The 21,118-nt window shown below is 43.3% G+C and overlaps 1 protein-coding gene across 1 annotated transcript in view; it reads left to right on the top strand.

Annotated features, from left to right (window-relative positions):
- STAG2 (stromal antigen 2) overlaps positions 1–21,118 on the top strand; it is a 1,172,735-nt gene that overhangs the window by 307,147 nt on the left and 844,470 nt on the right. Inside the window, 1 exon segment of the mRNA XM_029607875.1 lies at positions 9,569–9,730. Coding sequence (XP_029463735.1) covers positions 9,569–9,730 — 162 coding nt within the window.

Consider the following 21,118-nt stretch of genomic DNA (forward strand, 5'->3'; position numbering starts at 1 on the left):
CAAACAGGGGTCCCACAGGGGTCAGCTCTATCTGCTACCCTTTGTAACATTTACCTATTACCATTGTGCCACCTACTAGCCGGTCTAGGCACAACACACTATATATACGCTGACGATATTCAGCTAATACTACCTATAAATGAAACTCTGGAAAAAAACACTAAACTTAGCCAATATGTACCTTGATATCATAAAACAACTACTAAACCAAATGGAGCTAGTAATCAACATTGAAAAAACAGAGTTCCTACACTTAGAACGCAAAAAGAATAAAATCATTCAAAATACAATCACACTAAAAAACAACCAAAAAATAGAACTAGCAGAAAAAGTATGGAACCTAGGCGTTATAATAGACTCAGTACTATAAGCACTGATCTTTGCGAGCACCGACTACTGTAATGCCTTACTACTAGGTCTACCATACACATCACTCAGACCACCACAAATTGTACAAAACACCGCAGCAAGAATTCGGAAAAAGTAAAAAAGACCACTTCACAGAAACCCTAGTCGAGTTACACTGGCTACCAGTCGAACAAAGAATTCAATACAAAATCCTCTGCATCATACATAAATTAATACACAACGAAAATGCAGATTGGCTTAACACTGCCCTCCGCGTTCACGTACCAGACAGAAATCTAAGATCAGCTAACAAAGCACTCCTTACAGTTCCATCAATAAAAACAGCAAGACTCACCCAAGTAAGAGAGAGAGCTTTGTCTCTGGCAGGACCCATACTATGGAACACCATGCCTTTAGAGTTAAGGTTACAAAGTGACAATAAATCCTTTCGAAAACACTTAAAAACCTGGCTATTTAAGCAAGCGTATCAAAAAAGAGTGGGAGAGTAGGGAAACCGGGGAAGTGCGAGGTAGCAACAAATGAAAAATCAAACACACACCACCACAATCAATACGTGTGTAGCTGTATTTTATTCTATATTACTTTATTTTATCACCCAGTTCTATAAGATAAAGTGACACTTATAAGTTAGTATTACTTTAATTCCGAAAAAATAAAAACACTCCAAACAATATTATATCACATTTCAATTATGTTATTTTAAAAAAACTATGTACCGAAACGATATGGCACTTGTGTAAATTAATGTCTCAGCATAACTATATTTATGTGCCTACTGTAAGCCGTTGTGACGGAAGTTACTTAACGACGGTATAGAAAAAACTTAAATAAATAAATATATGCAAATTGTAGTTTCAGTGAAGGTATACCATGTTAAACTGCTTTTAGAATAATTAAGTTGCACATAGGACAGCTTACTCTATTGACATATTTAAATTGTATACGGTGAAAGTGTTTTCTGTTTGTAAGGAGGCTCTTTCACTTTATTATCTACATAGTTTATTGCCTTTGCAGAGATTGAGGGAGAAGCAAACTAGTTTTGGGGATGTGAAGTTGATGAGGGAAAAAAAAAGAATTGGAGGCTTATGTTTGGGGCAAGTCTATCTTTTCTTTTCTTTTCTTTTTTTTATCCCCAGGTTACAATTGGATACTGAAAATTGTGTGAAAGTGAAATACCTATTTTAGACCATATGAGATAAATTGTTCTAGATATTAGCTCATTTTACACACTAGCAGAGAGGGAAAGTTCTGTGATGGAGACTTTGGATTTAGGAGTTCACTTTATATTGCAATTCCCTGAAAATATTTTATTCAGTTGAATAATTTTTTTTTCTGAACTTGAAAATCCAATGGTGGCTATGCTCAAGTAAAGTTAAGACATTAGATATTGGTTCTCTTTCCAGTACTCCTAGCCAGATCAGTTTTAGAGCTTTAATATCCTGTTTTTTTAAATGGTGCTGTATGGTGGTAATAGCTTATTTATATTTAATTAATTTGTTCTTATTTTCTGCTGCCTTGAATCCTGCTAGACTAGTCTAGATGCATCACTGCTATAATGGGCAATGCTGGATAGGCTTTTGCAGTATTTTCCATCTTTATCAAATAGTGCAGCAGGACTCCTTGCTCCTAGGGTTTGGGCTTTGAGCCTTTTCTTGGTAGATCTAAATTCACAATTTGTTTGCTCCCAGGGCAACATTCTTAGGAGTGATTGTTCTGGTAGAGATGATCCTTCTGCTTCTATGGCAACAACATTTGTGGTTGTTCCTCTGATAAACAAGCCTCTGATACTGACTTCCATGTGTGGTCCCTGGTTGAGCAGGTCTTGGTAGGTGGCTCTTGGGTTCTGATTGTACCTGGGTAAGCTGAGTTTATTTGGGGGGATGGGAAACGGAGATGACAAGAGTGGGTCCCCTGGGCAGGGATCTTTGTGGGGAATGTTGCTGCCTCTTGTCTCCTGAACATTTTCCTTTGCCCTCATTTTAGTTTTTCTTCTTGTCTATTAGTAAAGTGGAGGAGTAGCAGGCTATGAACCAGTAGACCAGGGTTTGAGTCCAACTGTCGCTGCTTGTGACCTTGGGCAAGTCACTTAACCCTTCATTGCCTCAGTACCTGTATGTAATCCGCTTTGATGTGCTGAAAAAAATGCAAAAAGTGAAATATATAAAAATCTATGGCTGGCTGTGGATGTAGGAAGTGGGGGGCATAGTGTGGCCTTCACCCGGCAGGGCAAACGCTATCCTATGGTGATTCATGACATCCAATGCAAGGGTGTGGGAGCTGGCACATGGCACTAAACATTATAGGCTAGATGTGCTAGCCAAAGGAGATGCTATTAGATGTTCTCAGAGCAACCCTGTCTTCCTTCCACCTGTGTTAGAATGGGCTTGATGACTTCCATGAGTCTGAACTGGTTTAGCAGGATTACAAGGAAGAAGTAGTTAATTACCTTTCCTTCTTGAATCATGCTAGATCAGTCCAGAACCCTCCTAGGATGTTAGTGGCTGCAATTGTGTTGGCTCTTGATTAAGAGCATCTAGCATCTTACGCAAGCTTTTCAATTACTCACTGAAGAGGATTTTTCCATTTCTCCTTTTTGGATTCTGTACCTTCTCCTTTATTTTTCCTTGTTGTATTCTTGGAGGTTTGCTGTTGCAGGTTTTCCCCCTTCTTAAGTTTTCTTCCATGACCAGCAGGACTGAAATAGCCATGACATTTGTGATGTTATCTGATGGTGCCGAAGGGACCTCTCTCTCTAGCTTGTAAAATTTATTACTGAGCATGAATGGGAGTTGTTCGAGCTTCCACATGGACTTTGTAACATAGTGAATGATGATAAAGACTAAAGTAGAACATGTAGTTTGCCCAGCAAGGTGTTTTTTATTTTTGCATTTTTAAAAAAATTTTTAAACATATTTTCATTTTTTTAAATTTTATTTATTTATTTTTTTAAGGTAGTAGCTACTGCAGCTCTGTGCAGGCATTCTTGCTCTCTTTCTCTCTGTACTTTGTGCCTCTCTATACTTTGTGCCTCCATCAGAGGTTCCGATTGTGAGATCTAGCCCTCAACCGTCCCTAGTTGCAAAGGTGTCTAGCCAGTTTGAGAAGAGAGCATGGGATGCCATCGTCTGCAGCATGTCCTGGGAATATTCCCATCAGAGACTACAGAGGCACTGCTCTAGTTGCCTTCATTTTCATTGGGATCATAGGTTAATGTCCTTTCGCTCCAAGGAACAGTCTGTGGGGATCCCATCAGACCCCTTAACTGACCTGCTGGAGGGTTCTACACCAGATGATCTCTCATGCTCTAAATTCCTGAACCAACGTCAGGAAATATTTCTTCACAGAGAGGCTGATGGATGCCTGGAATGCCCTTCCGGAGGAGGTAGTAAAGATGGGGAAAAAAAAAAGTCAAAGAATTCCAAGGGGCATGGGATAAACACTGAGGTTTCATAAAGGCTAGAGGATGGAAATGAAGCAAAGGGTGTATGGGGGTAACCTGCTCAGTTTGACAGTTTCTATTCTTAGCAGAAGCACAGGGATTAAAATCTTCAACCAATAAGCCTTGATACTTTTGATGCTGCAATGTTTCGAGAGACCTGCTCTCTGCTTCAGTAAAATTACAATTGTTTGGTGATGTCCTCCATCACGTCAAAGCAAGTTTCCAGCAGCTCTGATATATATATATATATATATATATATATATATTTATTTTTTTTTTAAAACTCAGAACATATTACTAACAATGAATGGAGGACATCACCAAACAATTGTAATTTTCCTGAAGCAGAGAGCAGGGCTCTCAAAAGATTGTAGCGTCAAGTGCAATTTAGTCCCATTCCTCCGAGGAGACTGGGTAGTCAACAGAGCTTTGCAAAGAGAATATACAGATAAGTGTGGGCCTTGTCTTGGCTTGATTTTAAGTGCATATATACAAAAAAATACTAAAAATAGAGACTTTGAATTTAATCAAGATATGTACTGTTCTGACCTCATGATTACACTGTTTTCACCTGCTTTAGTATCTGTCATCAAAAGTTTTAGATGCAGTCTTGTGGTGTTATTGTGAAGGTCATCTTAAGATTTTCTTGATGTTTTCACAGCTTGATAGTGTTAGTAAGAATTTCAGTGAAATTTGAATTGTTTTGGAATAGTCTTTCAGAAGAGATGGTAGAAATCAGTACTGTGACAGAATTCAAATATGCCTGGGATAGATTAGAAAACAATGTAGGAAAAGGGTTAGGGGGTTCAGTATTTAAAAAAAAAAAAAAAAAAAAAAAGCTATGGTTTACTCTTCAAGGGGGAGAGGTGATGGAGAAAAACAAGGGTCAGACAAAGTACAAGCTACCAGTACTACAAACCATGGTAGCCAAGATGGAACAAGTAAGTTACAGTTCCCCAGAAACCAATCTGATAAATTCTGGCAGGTTTGTGTTGGCTGGGTGCTGTCTGAGGACCTAGGCAGCCAGATGTTTGGGTATCAGCCTTACTAGTTTTAATTGCTTAGATTATTACAAAGATTGGTGGTAAGACATAGGTTGGCTGTTGGAGTAAGTATGGAAGCTGGCTGTTGGAGTAAGTATGGAAAATTATGGTTATCTATTTGGGATGATAGAAAATCAAAGACAACTAACGTTCACTCAAAGAGAAATATCTAACAGGTTTAACTGTTAGCTGGTGTGTAGATCTGAAAAACTGGACAGACTAGGGGTGATCAGGTCTATACTATGTCAATATTTGTCAGATACCACGTTTTGAATATCTGAGGGTCTTTGTTTTGTATTATTTGTCCATTAAGACTATACTTGTTGCAGTTTCTGCTCTGCATGAACAATGAGTTAACTAAAAGTCTTATTTGCATCACCTCAGTTGCTTCAAGTGTATTTTTTTCTTAAAAGGACAAGACAGTTTTAAGGACTGTTCACATTTTATTTCAAAAGTTTTGAGTTTTTATATGAATAAATTATTGCTTAAGTTTGGATCCAAAAAATCAAAGGAAAAGTTGTTGTGTTATCTCAATATTGAACATGTAATTTTATTTAGAGCAAAGGGCGTAAGATAGCTCATTTTAAGTACTCCGCGGGTAAAAAGGGATTAGCAGTGTTGAAACCTTCAATTTCCAGATGAATTTCACAGACTTTTAAGGCAATGTATAGTGATCTACCAAAAGTGGTCAAGGACCTTTCCTTCAGAGCGGTTTTTGTCATTTATCATAGCAGGGACATTTAATTTTTTTTTTCTCTTTATTAACTTTTCCAAAATTACATCAAGAAATCTTTCTCGACATACATATATGTATACAAAGTATTCTTCATAATTATAAATGCTCAAGAAATATCAAATCTCAAGTATACATTATTAAGTCCACAATATGGCCACATTCCACCAGGCGTCGCGCGCCGAAGGGGTGCGCCAAAGGGGCACTCCCCTTTGTGCAATCCTTTGTGCTACGCTTACTTTAATTCCTTTAAGTTTTCCTTTGTTAACCTTTTTCATAGTGTTTAGTAATCCTTTGTTTATTAAATATGTTCAATGTATTTGACTTAGGAAACCTATTTTCCTGCATACTCTGTTTTAATGTAAACCGGTATGATTTGTATCTGATACAAGAATGCCGGTATATAAAAATCCTAAATAAATAAATACAGACTCCAAGAATAGTTATTAAGCCCAATTATCAATTATTTTCATATATTGAGGAGGAACATTTAAAACTAAAACTAGCAATGGCAGGTGCTACTATTATAACTATGAGGTGGTATATTCTCAGACATACTGAGGCTTGGGTAACTGAATATCAGAAACTCATTCAGAACCCTCTACGTGTTTATCACTCAAGAACTGTTAGCTGTGAGGGTGTAAAAAATAAAAAAGATTTATCTTTAAATTTAACAAAACATTTACAAGGGAATTTAAGTAGGAATGATGCCCCTATCCGTAAAACCTGAGGTCTCAGCAATAAAAATTGCCTTCTTTTTTTTTGTGTAGTTTTAGAAACATCTGGGTACACTCTAACTTGCATTCCCATAAATTTTTCAAGTCGATATTTAAAGAAAAGCTTCAACACCCATTCTTTATCCATTTCTAGTGCAAAGGTAACTATTAATGTTGCAGGTTCCACATGGGCCTGATCCGAAGTTTCCAAAAAGTCTGTTAAGTTAAACCCATTTTTTGTTTCTTTTTCCCCTCCTGTCACTCCCAACAGTTCTTTGTCATCTCGAGAAGTTAGTCTATTTGATTCTCCTCTTCTTATTTCTTTAGCTGGTATATAAAACGCCCGCACAAGTGGTGTGAGTTGCTCTTGTCTCACTTTCAATATTTCTTGAAGATACTTATTAAAGATATCTCTTGGCAACATATGTGAAATTTTCGGAAAATTCACCAAACGCAGATTTCTATTTTTTAAAGTGTTTTCCAAATTTTCCATTTTACCAAGTAATGCCAAGTTATCTTTTACCATTAACTTGTGCTTAGCTTTAATAGATTGTAATAAAGGTAATTTCTCAGCATCATGTTGATGTAATACCTTAACAGTATTTTCCAGCATTTTGATACGAACTTCATGGTTTTGCATATTTGTTACAAGAGGCGCTCAGTTCGTGTGATAACTAAATTGCTAAGTCTCTCCATTACTTCCCACAATGATTCCAACGTTATCTGGGCAGGTTTTTATAATGAAAAAGTAGGAATAGACAAACTTAACTGTTGGGGTGTCGATGAGCTTCCCGGCATACTCAGTCCCGTTAAGCCTCTGTCTGGGCTGCCTAAGGCCGCGTCCAGCCCTTCGGGTCGATCTTCGATGCTGTCCTCTCCCGAATTGAGACTCCTGGCCGGTTGCATTCCGCAGCTACTTCAGCCCGCGTTGCTTCCGGGTCTCCATCCGGGTTTCGTAGCGACGCAGGGTTCCTCGGCGCCTCCCTCATCGGGGATAGAGTGGTTTCTGAGTCTGGCAGGGAACTTTTATTTTATTTTTATTTATTTAAGGTTTTTATATACCGGCAATCATGAGCACATATCTTGCTGGTTTACATGGAACGGGAGTGCATTAAATACAACAACTAGAACTGTGGTGATCGAAGGAGCAGTTACAAAATAACAAGGGTAGCAGAACTTGGATAAGAAGGAAGAGATAGGAAAGAATAAACGGTTGAACGGTATACAAATAAATTAAATGCTATGTAAAAATGGCATGATTAATGGCTGAATATTTGAAGTCCTTGGTTTGTATCTATAACGTGATATTAGATTGTGTCTGGGAAAGCTTGCTTGAATAACCAAGTCTTAAGTCCTTTCCTAAAAGTTAAGAGGCAGGGTTGCTTCCTCCATTTCAGTTCCCGGTTCCTGCGACTCACCTCCCAATGTCAAAGCAACTCTTAGAACGTGGGCATCCATCGGGCCGGTTTTCGGCGTCTCAGGGATATCCCCAGGGATGGCTTTCTCCCTGGCTCGCCATTTCCTGGCCGAATGGGGCATATTAACAAGATAAATTCTTAGAAAAACTTCGAAGGTAAGCGCCCCACGCTCACGATGCTAGCACTCCAGGAGTCAGCAGGGACATTTATAGAGCAGATGCTCAGACTGGCATCTTGGAGCTCATAGCATACTTTTGTCTAAGTATGCTTAATCACAAAAAATGAGAAGCTGTAACCTCCTCTATAAACTTGTAACCAGGGGTGTAATGCATCTGTTCAAACAACTTCATATCAACCAAACATTTTTTGAAGTGGAAAAGTGGTAGTTTCATATTTTTACCATTTAAAAACCCACCATCCCAGCGGCTTATATGGTCTTACTTTGTCATATAATCATCAACTTACCAAAACCCACCATTAAACACTTTTCTTAATATAATTATTCTTCTTTATAAACTTTTCTACCCCAATTCTTTCTCCCTTAACTTTTCTCTTTCCCAATTTTGTATTAAAAATTCATCCTATTTATTTATAGATTTATAAGTTCTTTGTACCACTATTTTATATTTCCCTTTCATTGTTCCACTTCTCCCCCCCCCCCCCTATGGTTAATAAGTTAATTGTAAAGCACTGTTGCAAATGTTCATTTTATTTAGCACAGCTGCAATGTTTCTGTTAATTGTGAACCGATGTGAGGTTACTTAAACAAATGGGTATATAAAAACTGCAAATAAATAAATAAATGCTTGTGAAAGTCCAACAATTTATAAATCCACACGTCCCATGTAACTTGTATCACCAAACAAATCACTCTTCTTGTATTGATGTGGTAGTTAGCTTGAAATTGAGTTAAAATAACTCCAGTTCTTTAGTGTGATTTGAAGCGCCTCCCGACACAGCCATGTTTCGAAAAATTAAATTTCTTCATCAGGGGAACTGATGATGAACATTTCTCAAAGCTTCAACCAACAGGCTTGTTTGTTGGCTGAAGCTTTGAGAAATAATTATTTATTGCTGAGAAAATGGCTTGACCAGGAATAATGGCCTTAGTGTCTGTCAGAATCACAGGCTGATTTTGGGAAAAGTGAGTTCTTGGTGTGTTTGTCTCTGCCTGGAACAGTGAGAATATAACCCAACTATCCAGACTGAGTTGAGACGTAATACAACAAATTATGTCAAAATTTCCATTAATGTGTACTACTTCAGATAAGAAGCTTCTGTATTTCCATAAGTATTAGAGGAAAATAAATATCTTTTGGCAACACTTTTCACTGTTATCTTGTGCAAGGAAAGTCTTTACAGCCTGCATGCAGTGTAATTTAAGCTTATGGCCACCTGTATAAAAAGGCATCTGACTTCTTAAAATATTACCATATTTCCATTTAAATGGTAGTTATTTTTCGAAGTTATAGTACATCACCTGTTGAGAGGATGTACATATGTATATAGTTTTGTTTGTTTTATGTGTGTGTTTACCATTTTATGAATGTTTTAATGTACATCATTTCGGCCTTTTTGTGTGAAGTGATTAATACATTTCATTAAATGAAAAATGAAAACAGTGTGACTTAAGAGAAGACCTGTAGTGACTCTAATAGGCCCTTGTGAAAACAATTGTAGTTATAATCATTGTAACCTCTAAAATATACTGTATGTATAAAACATTTTACCTAATTCAGGTAGGCACTTAAAGCATTTGCTTAATAATTGTACAGTTATCGGTCCTGGAATATTTGTATGTGTAGCCACAGAAATGTTAAAAGACAGATCTATTTTCTTTGTTAATATAGACATGTAAAAAAGGCAAAAAAGGTCCTGGAGAAAAGGGGAAAGGTGGCAACGGAATAGGGAGACCTGGAGGACCAAACTGGATGAATGGTCATCACCAACAGAATGGAGTGGAGAACATGATGTTGTTTGAGGTTGTCAAAATGGGCAAGAGTGCCATGCAGGTAAGATGTAACTTTCTGCACCATTATGTGCTTCTGTAATACATTAATCTAGTGCTTTCATCTTAACAGGATTATCAGTATGCTTAACAGCAGGGATGGACAACTCTAGTTCTGAAGTGCCTCCAACAGGTCTTCTTTTCAGGATATCCACAATGAATATGTATGAGGAATATTTGTATGCAAATCTCTCTTGCGTATTCAGTAGAGACAGTGCATGCAAATATACCTCATGAACATTCAATGTGGATTTCTTGAAAACCAGGCCAGCTTATGGTACTCCATAAACAGGGTTGCATACTCCTGCTTTACAATTTTTTAATCCTACAGAAACAAAAATCTTGCATTCCATATAAGATGGATGACCTGGCAGCATATTACTAGATTGCTTGTAAACTCGGGGACGGAGCAAAGCTTTTTATTCAATTGCTGTTGGGAAAAATTTAGGTACAAGAATATAGTGACTTGCTCAAGCTCACATAAAGAATTCATATTGCACAGGGGAATCTGCAGTTCTTGTCTCAGGGCTTCTCTTCACTTGTAGTTCTTTATACAATTAGACAATCCCTTTCCCTTTCACTGTTTTCCTTATGCTAATGTTGCTAACAGAATAAAAACATAAGAACTGCCATGCTGGTTCCTTAGAGCCCAGCATCCTGTGACAGTGGACAGTTCAGGTCGCAATTATCTGTCAGATCCCATAAAGTACTCTAATTCCTCTTACTCCCAGGGATAGAAATAGCTTCTTGTAGTCTACCTGGTTAAGAATGTCTCATGTCCGCACAAGTGGAGATCGACTCGTGCATGCGACTGCAAGATTCATTACTTTCATTGATCATATAATGATATATATGATCCTTCATATATGATTTGTTTTATTTGCATACTGAAGAGAATATACACAAGCCCCTGAGGCAGCCGTCTTGATACGGCGAAACTCGGCCTGAGTCGGGCTACTTTGTGTCTCCACTTCAATAAAGTTTTTTTCAAGACTATTGGCATCTATTCCTTTGTTCAACCCAATTCTTTTAAATCCTGCTATACTAGTCACATTGATCACATCCTCTGGCAACAGATTCCACAGCTGAGTGTGCTGAGTGAAAAAGTGCTTTCTACGATTTGTTTTATATCTGCTGGTTATTAGTTCCATAGTGTGTCCCCTTGTTTTAGTATTATTTGAAAGGGTAAATAACTTTCTCACAGGTCAAGCAGGATGGTAGTCCTCACATATGGGTGACATAATAGGATGGAGCCCAATCACGGAACACTTTTGTCACAGTTTCTAGAACTTTGACTGGCACCTACTGGGCATGCCCAGCATGGCATAAAGCTGCAGCCAGCAGGGGTCCCCCTTTAGTCTTCTTTTTCCGTGCAGCAGTAGCCACGCGGGTTAAGGAGCTCCACAGAGATTCCTGACAGGAATTTTCCTCACGGAATTACTAAGAACTTTCATACCCCACAGGGGTCCCTCCTTCGAATTTTTGACTCTGCAGTACTCCGGTAAGTTTTTACCCGTTTTCAGTCGATTCCCGTCGAGTTTGGCCCTCGCGGCCTACTGGCCGTCGACCGCACCGCGGCTAAATTTTTCAAAGGCCATGGTGTTGGGGTTCCGTCGGTGTCCGGACTGTACTTGCACTATGTCCATAACAGACCCGCAAAAAGTCTGTGTAATGTCTCGGGTGCAAGCATGATGTCCTGACTTGCACCAAATGTGCCTTAATGACACCAAAAGGTCGCAAGGCCAGAATGGAGAAAATGGAACTTCTCTTCCGTTCTCAAACTCAGACGCCGTCAATTGCATCGATGTCGTCTGAACCGGCACCGTCCACTTCGTGCCAGTATCGGCCACCGGCTGGTGACCGTCTGGCGTCGACTTCTCGGCCTTCGACTACCTCTACTCCCCCTCAGTACCGAGGGGATCGTAGAGAAAAACATTGGCATTGACTCCTCAAGTCTTGGACCATCGAGGAAGGAAAATGTTCGACCTCGCCATCGTCCGAGCTGTCATCGAAGGAACCCCGTCCAGAAAAGGCACCCGACCCTTTCTGCAACCAGGTCACCGAGGCAACCCTCACCCGGACGGGTATCGAGAGCTGCGACTCCGCCTTTAACGGTGGTCCCTCCGGCTATGCCTCTGCCTCCTTCTTCTGTTCCGGAGCTGGGGCTGCTTGCTCCAGGTCTCCGTGAAGAACTGGACCGGATGGTTCAGGAGGCCATGGATAAGACGATGCACAGACTCCAAGGTCCCCCGGTGCCGAAATCTGTGCTGGTCGCAGAACCGACCATCAATCCCATTCCGGCAGCATTGGCACCGCTGCTGTCAAAGATGGAAGCGCTCTTAGCCGCTTTTCCACCGATGGATCCTGGGTCACAGATGGCTCCGGTGCCTTCCCCGCTTACCCTGCCATCGGGAGGGGAAACATCGTTCCGCATTCCTCCATCGGGTGTCCTTCCGATGTCTCAACCATGGATGCTGATGCGCCCATCGGCGCCACCGATCCATCCATCGATGCCTGCAGCGGTGCCCTCGATGCTGTCATTGGTGCCTCCAGTACTTCCCTCGATGCCTTCAGATCCTAGACCAGGACCTTTAGGAATCCCATTGTCTCGTCCTTCTCTGGTTCCTACAGGGATAGGTGCTGATCCCTATGACACTTGGACTGATGATCCATCTCAAGACACCGATTTACCATCGCCATCGTCTCCTACTGAAAGTAGGAAGCATTCTCCTCCAGAGGACTTGTCCTTCATAAATTTTGTGAAGGAAATGTCTGAATTGGTTCCCTTCCAATTACAGACTGAGCAAGATGATAGGCACCAAATGATGGAGCTGTTACAATTTCTGGATGCTCCCAAGGAAATAACCTCCATCCCTGTTCACCAGGTTCTTTTGGATTTCCTCAAAAAGAACTGGGAACACCTTGGTTCTGTTGCTCCAGTCAACAGAAAAGTTGATATCACTTATTTGGTCCAGTCAGCCCCAGGATTCCAGAAACCTCAGCTGAATCACCAATCTGTGGTTGTAGAATCTGCCCAAAAGAGGGCAAAAAGATCAAAACCTCACTCTTCCTTTCCCCCGGGTAAGATACAGAAATTCCTGGATGCCATTGGCCGGTGTGTCTTCCAGGGATCAATGCTTATCTCTCGGATCGCCTCCTACCAGCTGTATATGACCCGGTACAACAGGGTCTTATTCAAGCAGATACAGTACTTTGCAGAGTCCCAGCCTCAGCAATTCCAGGAATAGCTTCAAACCCTGGTACACAAGAGTTTCGAGGCAGGGAAGCATGAAATAAGATCCTCTTACGATATCGTCGACACTGTTTCCAGGGTATCTGCAACTGCTATTTTGGCAAGAAGATGGGCCTGGCTCAAGTCTTCGGACTTGCGCCCTGAAGTACAAGACAGTTTATGTGAACTTCCCTGCATAGGAGACAATCTGTTTGACGAACAGATTCAGCGGACAGTGGTGGAACTCAAGGACCATCATGAGACCCTTTGCCAGCGCTCTCTGATGCCCTCTGAGTATTCCTCCAAACAGCCTTTCAGGAAGGATACTAAAAAGTCATTCTTCCGTTCAAAGAAGTCCTATCCACCACAGTCTAGAACGCATTCCACGAGACCTTTCCAAAAGGCCCAGTCTCGTCAACCTCATAAACAAAAGCCACAAGCAGCTCCTCAGCCAGGTCCTGCTTCTGGTTTTTTACTCCTGCATAGAGAGCAGCAGCCAGTTTCCACAGCCTCAGATACCAGTGGGAGGTCGATTGTACCATTTCAACAGGTGGCCTACAATCACCTCGGACCAATGGGTCCTTGCCATAATTTCTCAGGGTTATCACCTGAACTTTCTCTCCATCCCACCGGACTCCTCACCTCTACTGACGTGGAGAACATCCGACCACTCACTACTCCTGGAGCAGGAGGTCTCCCTCCTCCTCCAGTCCTGAGCAATAGAGCCAGTGCCCTACTCCCAACAAGGCCTAGGATTCTATTCCCGGTACTTTCTAATCCCCAAAAAATCAGGCTTTGTTCATCCAATTCTGGACCTACGTGCCCTCAACAAGTACCTCCACCGAGAAAAGTTTAAGATGGTAACCTTGGGTACCCTCCTTCATCTTCTGCAAAAAGGAGACTGGCTCTGCTCTCTCGATCTCCAAGACGCGTACACACTCATTGCGATAACTCCATCTCATCGCAGGTTCCTGAGATTTCTGTTAGGCCCCAAGCACTATCAGTACAGAGTGCTACCATTCAGCTTGGCATCTGCACCACGAGTCTTCACCAAGTGCCGCGTAGTAGTAGCAACCTTCTTCAGGACTCAAGGTGTTCACGTCTATCCCTATCTAGACGATTGGTTGATCAGGGCTCCCACTCAGCAAGCTGCTCTGGCGTCTCTACGTCTTACTTTACGTACTCTGATTTCGCTAGGATTTCTCGTCAACTACGCGAAATCCTGCTTAGTCCCATCTCAAACTTTATCATTCATAGGGGCAGACTTGGACACATTGCAGGCAAAGGCATTTCTGCCTTGACAGCGAGCTCTCACTCTCATCTCTCTCGCACACCAGCTACATCTCAGCACCGCACGACTGTACGCCACTTCCTCATCCTGCTGGGACACATGGCATCCTCAGTTCAGGTCGCCCCAATGGCCCGCTTGGCTATGAGAGTCATGTAGTGGACTCTGAGGTCACAATGGACTCCGTCTGTCCAACCTCTATCGAACACTGTCCACATCACCGACCCACTTCATCAGTCTCTAGCCTGGTGGAAAAAATCAGATCAATCTCCTCCAAGGCCTACCCTTCCAGGCTCCAGACCCTCAAAAAATGCTCACCACTGATTCTTCCAGCCTCGGTTGGGGAGCCCATGTCGCCGATTTGCAGACACAAGGAGCTTGGTTTCCAGAGGAAGCCAAACACCAAATCAATTTCCGGGAGCTGCGAGTAATCAGATATGCCCTCAGCGTCTTTCAGGATCGCCTTTCCAATCAGGTCATCCTGATTCAGACGGACAACCAGGTGGCCATGTGGTACATCAACAAACAGGGAGGGATGGGCTCTTACCTACTGTGTCAGGGCTGCACAGATATGGGTGGAGGCCCTCTCCCATTCGATGTCCCTAAGGGCCACCTACTTGCCGGGAGTAGACAATGTGTTTGCGGACAACCTAAGTCATGCTTTCCATCCGCACAAGTGGTTCCTCAACCCCACGGTAGCGGACTCAATATTCCATCGTTGGGGTTATCCTCACATACACCTCTTTGCGTCACCTCAAAACCGCAAAGTAGAGAACTTTTGCTCTCTCACTCGCAGCCAACACTCTCAGCCAAGAGATGCGTTCTCCCTCTCATGGGCACTTCCACTTCTCTCGAAGACTCTCGTGAAGTTTCATCAGGACAAGGGACGCATGATCCTGATAGCACCTCACTGGCCTCGCCGTGTGTGGTTTCCAGTATTTCCGGATCTCTCCATTCGCAGGCACATTCCCTTGGGAACGGACCTGCTTCTGATCTCTCAGAACGACTGGTGCCTGCACCACCCCAATCTTCAAGCTTTGTCCCTGACTGCATGGATGTTGAAAGGTTGATTCTTCAGCTACTTAACCTTTCGGAGCCAGTTTCCTGTGTCCTGATTGCTTCACTGAAGCCTTCTATGAGAAAGTCTTACCTCTACAAATGGAACAGGTTTAAGTCATGGTGTTCTTCTCAATCCCTTGATCCCTTTACCTGTTCCAACACGAAGTTTCTAGACTATCTCTGGCACTTGTCAGAATCAGGTCTAAAAACTTCCTCCATCAAAATGCATGTCAGTGCTGTGGCCGCCTTCCATAAAGGTGTCAGGGACATTCCTATTTCGGTACAACCCCTCGTAACACGTTTTTTGAAAGGCTTGCTTTATCTCAAGCCTCCACTGCATCCTCCGGCCCCTTCTCGGGACCTCAATCTGGTTTTGGGTCGGCTCATGAAACAACCATTCGAGCCTCTCCAATCCTGTGATCTTCACTATCTCACATGGAAAGTGATTTTTCTTTTGGCGATCACATCCGCTCGCAGAGTTAGTGAGTTACAGGCCCTAGTTACCTATCTGCCTTACACTAAACTTCTGCAGGACCAGGCAGTTCTCCGCACTCACCCTAAGTTTTTACCTAAGGTAGTATCGGAGTTTCACATTAATCAATCCATTATACTACCTACCTTCTTTCCCTTGCCCCATTCCAATCTAGGAGAACAGGCTCTGCATACCCTTGATTATAAACGGGCTCTAGCATTCTATTTAGACCGTACAGCTGCCCTCAGGAAAAGCACTCAATTGTCTCTTTCCATTCCATCAAACTGGGGCAGCCTGTGGGTAAGCAGACTCTCTCCTCCTGGTTAGCGGACTGCATAATCTTTTGCTATCAGCAAGCAGGCATTCCGCTTCAAGACCGTGTTAAAGCACACTCTGTGAGGGCCATGGCGACTTCAGTAGCAAACCTATTTTCTGTGCCGCTTCCTGACCTCTGCAGGGCTGCTACCTGGAATTCTCTCCATACCTTTACAGCCCATTATTGTTTAGACAAGGCTGGAAGACAAGAGTCCATCTTTGGCCAATATGTCTTGCGCAACCTTCTTTACAACTTGACGTACCAACACCCTTCCGCCTGCCCGTTAGGGTTCAGGATGCCCTCTACCAAATTCCACCCCAGTCCTTGTGCCTATTGCACATCTTGGGTTCATTTGGTACATTTCTCGGACATCCTCAGCTCGGTACTCACCCATATGTGAGGACTACCATCCTGCTTGTCCTGTGAGAATGCAAATGTTGCTTACCTGTAACAGGTGTTCTCACAGGACAGCAGGATGTTAGTCCTCACAAAACCTGCCCACCACCCCGCGGTGTTGGGTTCATTTTCTTATTTTATTTTTCGGCACTTCCTGTACCTATAAACAAGGCTGCAGGTTTAGTGCCATGCTGGGCATGCCCAGTAGGTGCCAGTCAAAGTTCTAGAAACTTTGACAAAAGTGTTCCGTGATTGGGCTCCATCCTATGATGTCACCCATTTGTGAGGACTAACATCCTGCTGTCCTGTGAGAACACCTGTTACAGGTAAGCAACATTTGCTGTCCTTTATTTACCATCCCACCATTTTCACGTAGATAAGGAGGATGAATTAGCCATGCTGTCTGGGACGTCCTCCCGTCCTGTAGGTGGCGGAGCTCTCAAAGTAAAGGTCTGAGTCTAGTGTGTGTGCCTGCTTGGCACCTCCCCCGCTCCTCTGCAAAGTCTCCTCGGTCCGTTTTTTTCCACAAGTCTTGACAGCAGCCTCGTCCAGACTTCAAATTTTGTAGTTGTGGGAAGATAATGTCAGTTACTGACAGGCACATCTCCTGCTATATTTGTCTTGGGCCTTAGCACGACCAGACAACTTGTGCTGATTGTGTGCGGATGTCCCCTAGAGCACAGAGGTAAGGAGCAGCAAAAATCCAAGAATTAATGCAGGCTGCATCAGGATCTTATGCCCCCTCGGAGGAGTCGGCAAGATCCTCTCCAGGACCTCCCCATGCATCGAAGGAGTCGGTTCGGCCTTGGGCGGCTTCCTTTGGCCATTCTGTGTTGACTGCGTCGGCGAGAAAGTTTCCTTCGCCGATGCATGGATTGGGCGACGCATCCATTGTGTCAAAAGCAGCAGCGTCGATGCGCCGACTAGCACCGACGCATCGCCCTCGACGAATCCGGAGCAAGGAAGCCCAGCCCATGCTTCAGGATCGAAGCATGAACATACAAGTTCGATGCACTTCGGAGTCGACTCATCTTAAAAAGCCACTGTTGTTGTTTTTCAATCGATGCAAAAGGCTCAATAAGCAGCCCAAGAAACATTTCTCTGGCCATAAAATGTGAAAGGAGCCATCTCCCCTTCTCACTATGGATAAGGAACCTCTTTCATCTCCCCCTGCTGTATCCTCACCATCTCTTCCAACTAATCATAATGAGCCCGTGCTTGAAAGGCCTCTGAAATCTTCTTCAGGGAGTGAAAGGCCTATTATGCCACCACAAGCTCCACCACGAGAGATACCACCGCCTGCACAGCCTCAAGAGGCAATGGCATCCCAAGCAGTGTCACAGATATCCTTAATTCTAGCCCAGTTTTTGTTAGCAGTTGCGAATCAAGGTCAGCCTACACCAGAACCACCAATAGAGACTCCACTGTCGCCTTCAAAAAGCCCCAGTCCTGGTCCGACTCAGATATCTCCTTCTCCTCCTCCGGATGACCAATCACCTTTAACATCTTCTCCTGGCTGTTCCACAGGGTATCCCTCGGACCCTCCAGAGGACTACCAGAGCCAGTCTCACCCCGAGAGGACCTCACCTATTTCAAATTCCTTGAGAAGGTGGGGCAAACTCTGAATATTGAGACCAGGAAGCTACCAGATCCAAGGGCGGATGTTCTTGGTTTGCTAAAGGTGTTTGAAACTCCAGCAGAACCAGTTGCACTCCCATCCAATGAGGTGCCGGATGCATTAATGAGGAGAGCCTGGGAAACGCCGCTTACAGGCCCCTCAACTTCCAGAAAATCAGAATTAAAATATAGAATGCGTCAGTCATCATATTCGCATGTGCAATTGCCTCACGCATCGGTAGTAGTAGAGTCAGCGATGCAGAAGGCCCGCAAATCCAGATTACATTCTAATACCCCTCCTGGTCGTGACTATAAATACATGGATGATTTTGGTAAGTGAGCGTATCAATCAGGTATGCTCAACTCCAAAATACAACAGCACCAGTTTGCAATCACGCAGTACCTATTCGAGTGCTTGCAAACCTTAAAGCCTAAGCTGCAGGCGGGATTTCCTGATCAGCACCTACCTGATGAATTCCATCACATGGAGGAGGGATTGAGGCATCTTATCTGGACAGTATATGTGGGATTTGAAACGTCTGCGAAGTCTACTGCAAATGCCATCGCAGCTAGTAGAATGGCATGGCTGAGACCCAGCACCATAAGAGAAGATGTCCAGGAGAAATTAGCAAACCTCTCAAGCTTACCAGACAGCCTATTCTGTGACCAGTTACGGGAAACTGTAGCACAGTTAAAGGAGCAGAAATTGGCAGTCCAGTCACTAACTGCTCCATCGCCATTTTCATTCTCTAGGGGATACTATTCAGGTTACCGAAAAGCCACAGTATTATCGTCTCCCTTTTAGGCCTTATCCACCTTCCAGGCCTACCTACTACTGTACTTCACGCCCTCAGACTACGCAACCACAAGTTCCTAGACAGCCTCAGAGGACTCCAAAACAATTTAGGACTCCTCAGGACCAAAACCCACCGAAACAATCTCAAGGTTTTTAGGACATCCCAGACCACGCTACCGTATCCAGTCCGGAGGCAGGTTAATTCAATTTTTACTTGCATGGAACGCCATCACCACCAACCTCTGGGTATTGAAGATAATAAAATAGGGTTATTCCCTAAACTTCCAAACTCTTCCTCCTATACCACACTTAGTATGCACATGGATACAAAACATGCATTCCCAACAAATGCACCTGGAGGTCAACAACCTCCTACAACAGCAGGGCATACACTAAGTACCTGTATCACACCATCACACAGGCTTTTGTTCCCAATAGTGCCTCATTCCAAAAAAATCAGGAGGATTCCGTCTTATCCTAGATCTCAGGGTGCTCAACAAGCACCTCACGACGGAGAGGTTCAAGATGACATCACTCAAATCCATCCTACCCTTTATCCAACCCAGAGACTGGATGTGTTCCATCGATCTCAAGGAAGTATACTCCCACATACCGATGCACAAGGCCTCCTGGTGGTACCTTTGCTTCATGGCGATGGGTCGACATTTTCAATACAAGGTACTTCCATTTGGCTTCTCCTCGGCTCCCTGAGTTTTCACGAAATGTCTAGCGGTAGCGGTGGCTCACCTTCGATGCCAGGGTATCAAAATATTTCCCTATCTGGACGATTGGCTTCTAGTAGCACCCAGCCCCTCTATTCTACAGACCGATCTCCTCATGACCATTCAATGTTTGGAATGACTGGGACTACTGATCAATTACGAAAAGTCAAATCTGCATCCCATGCAAGCGTTGCAATTCATCGGAGTCCACATCAACATTTTAAAGAACAAGACTTTCCTTCCTGAAGCACGGGCAATAGCACTGAGAACTTCTTGCTCAAACCCTATGATGCTCGGACACTGCTCCTGCTCGTCAAGTACTAACACTTCTCAGGCATATGGCGGCATCTATCTATGTGGAGATAGATGTGAAGACTCGGTGGAATCAATTCTCTGACCGTCTCTCTGCGCCTTTCTCCATCACATGCGGCATGAACCAAGATTTGAACTGGTGGCTGAAACTAACAGCTTTCACAGTGGGAGCTCCACTGTGACCCCCGGTTCATCATATCATATACTCACCACAGATGCCTCAATAAAAGGCTGGGGGGCTCACCCGCTTTCAAACTCAGGGCCTCTGGTCTACCTGGGAGAGTACACAGCAAATAAATCTGCTGGAACTACAAGCAATCTGAAACGCTCTCCGAGCCTTCCATCTCACATTAAAAGGAAGGACAGTTATGATCCACACGGACAATCAAGTAGCAATGTTCTATATAAACAAGGAAGGAGGGTACGGTTCCTGGACCCAGTGCAAGGAAGCAGTGACCATCTTGGAATGAGCAACCAACAACTCCATTGCCCTACAAGCCACCTACCTACCTGGCATAAACAGCACCAGAGCAGACAGGCTAAGCAGAATTTTTCATCCCCACGAATGGGAGCTTCATCAGAAAGTAGCACTGGAACTCTTCCAAACCTGGGGCTGGCCACGAATCAACCTTTTTGCTACAGAACGCAACTGCGAAGTTCAGACCTTCTGCTCGATATATCCAAGCGCCCGGAGACTAACGCAGGATGCATTTCTCATAGACTAGTCAGAGGGCCTACTGTATGCTTTTCCACCATTACCTCTAATTTCTTGCGCAGTGCAGAGATTCCTCAAGAACAATGTGGATTTCATTCTGATAGCTCCAGCATGTCCCAGGCAACCATGGTACGCATACCTCATTCGTCTTCAGTGGACACTCCAATTCCGCTGGGAAACAGCCCTTGCCTCCTAACTCAAGAAGGGGGATCCTTTCTACATCCACTTCACTCCTCTCTGAACCTCACAGCATGGAGATTGAAAGGCTACTATTTCAAAACCTAAACCTTTCGCCTCACCTGGAAGATACTTTAATCTCCTCCAGAAAACCTTCCACCAGGGTAAATTACAGAAGGAAATGGTTAAGCTATACCTCTTGGTGTTTGGACAAGAACATGGACCCATTCATCTGCCCTCCAGACAAATTACAGCTTATCTTCATCTGCTATACCAAAGAGGGCTAGCTA

The sequence above is a fragment of the Rhinatrema bivittatum genome, chromosome 6 (genome assembly GCF_901001135.1).
Source record: "Rhinatrema bivittatum chromosome 6, aRhiBiv1.1, whole genome shotgun sequence".
Taxonomy (NCBI): Eukaryota; Metazoa; Chordata; class Amphibia; order Gymnophiona; family Rhinatrematidae; genus Rhinatrema; species Rhinatrema bivittatum.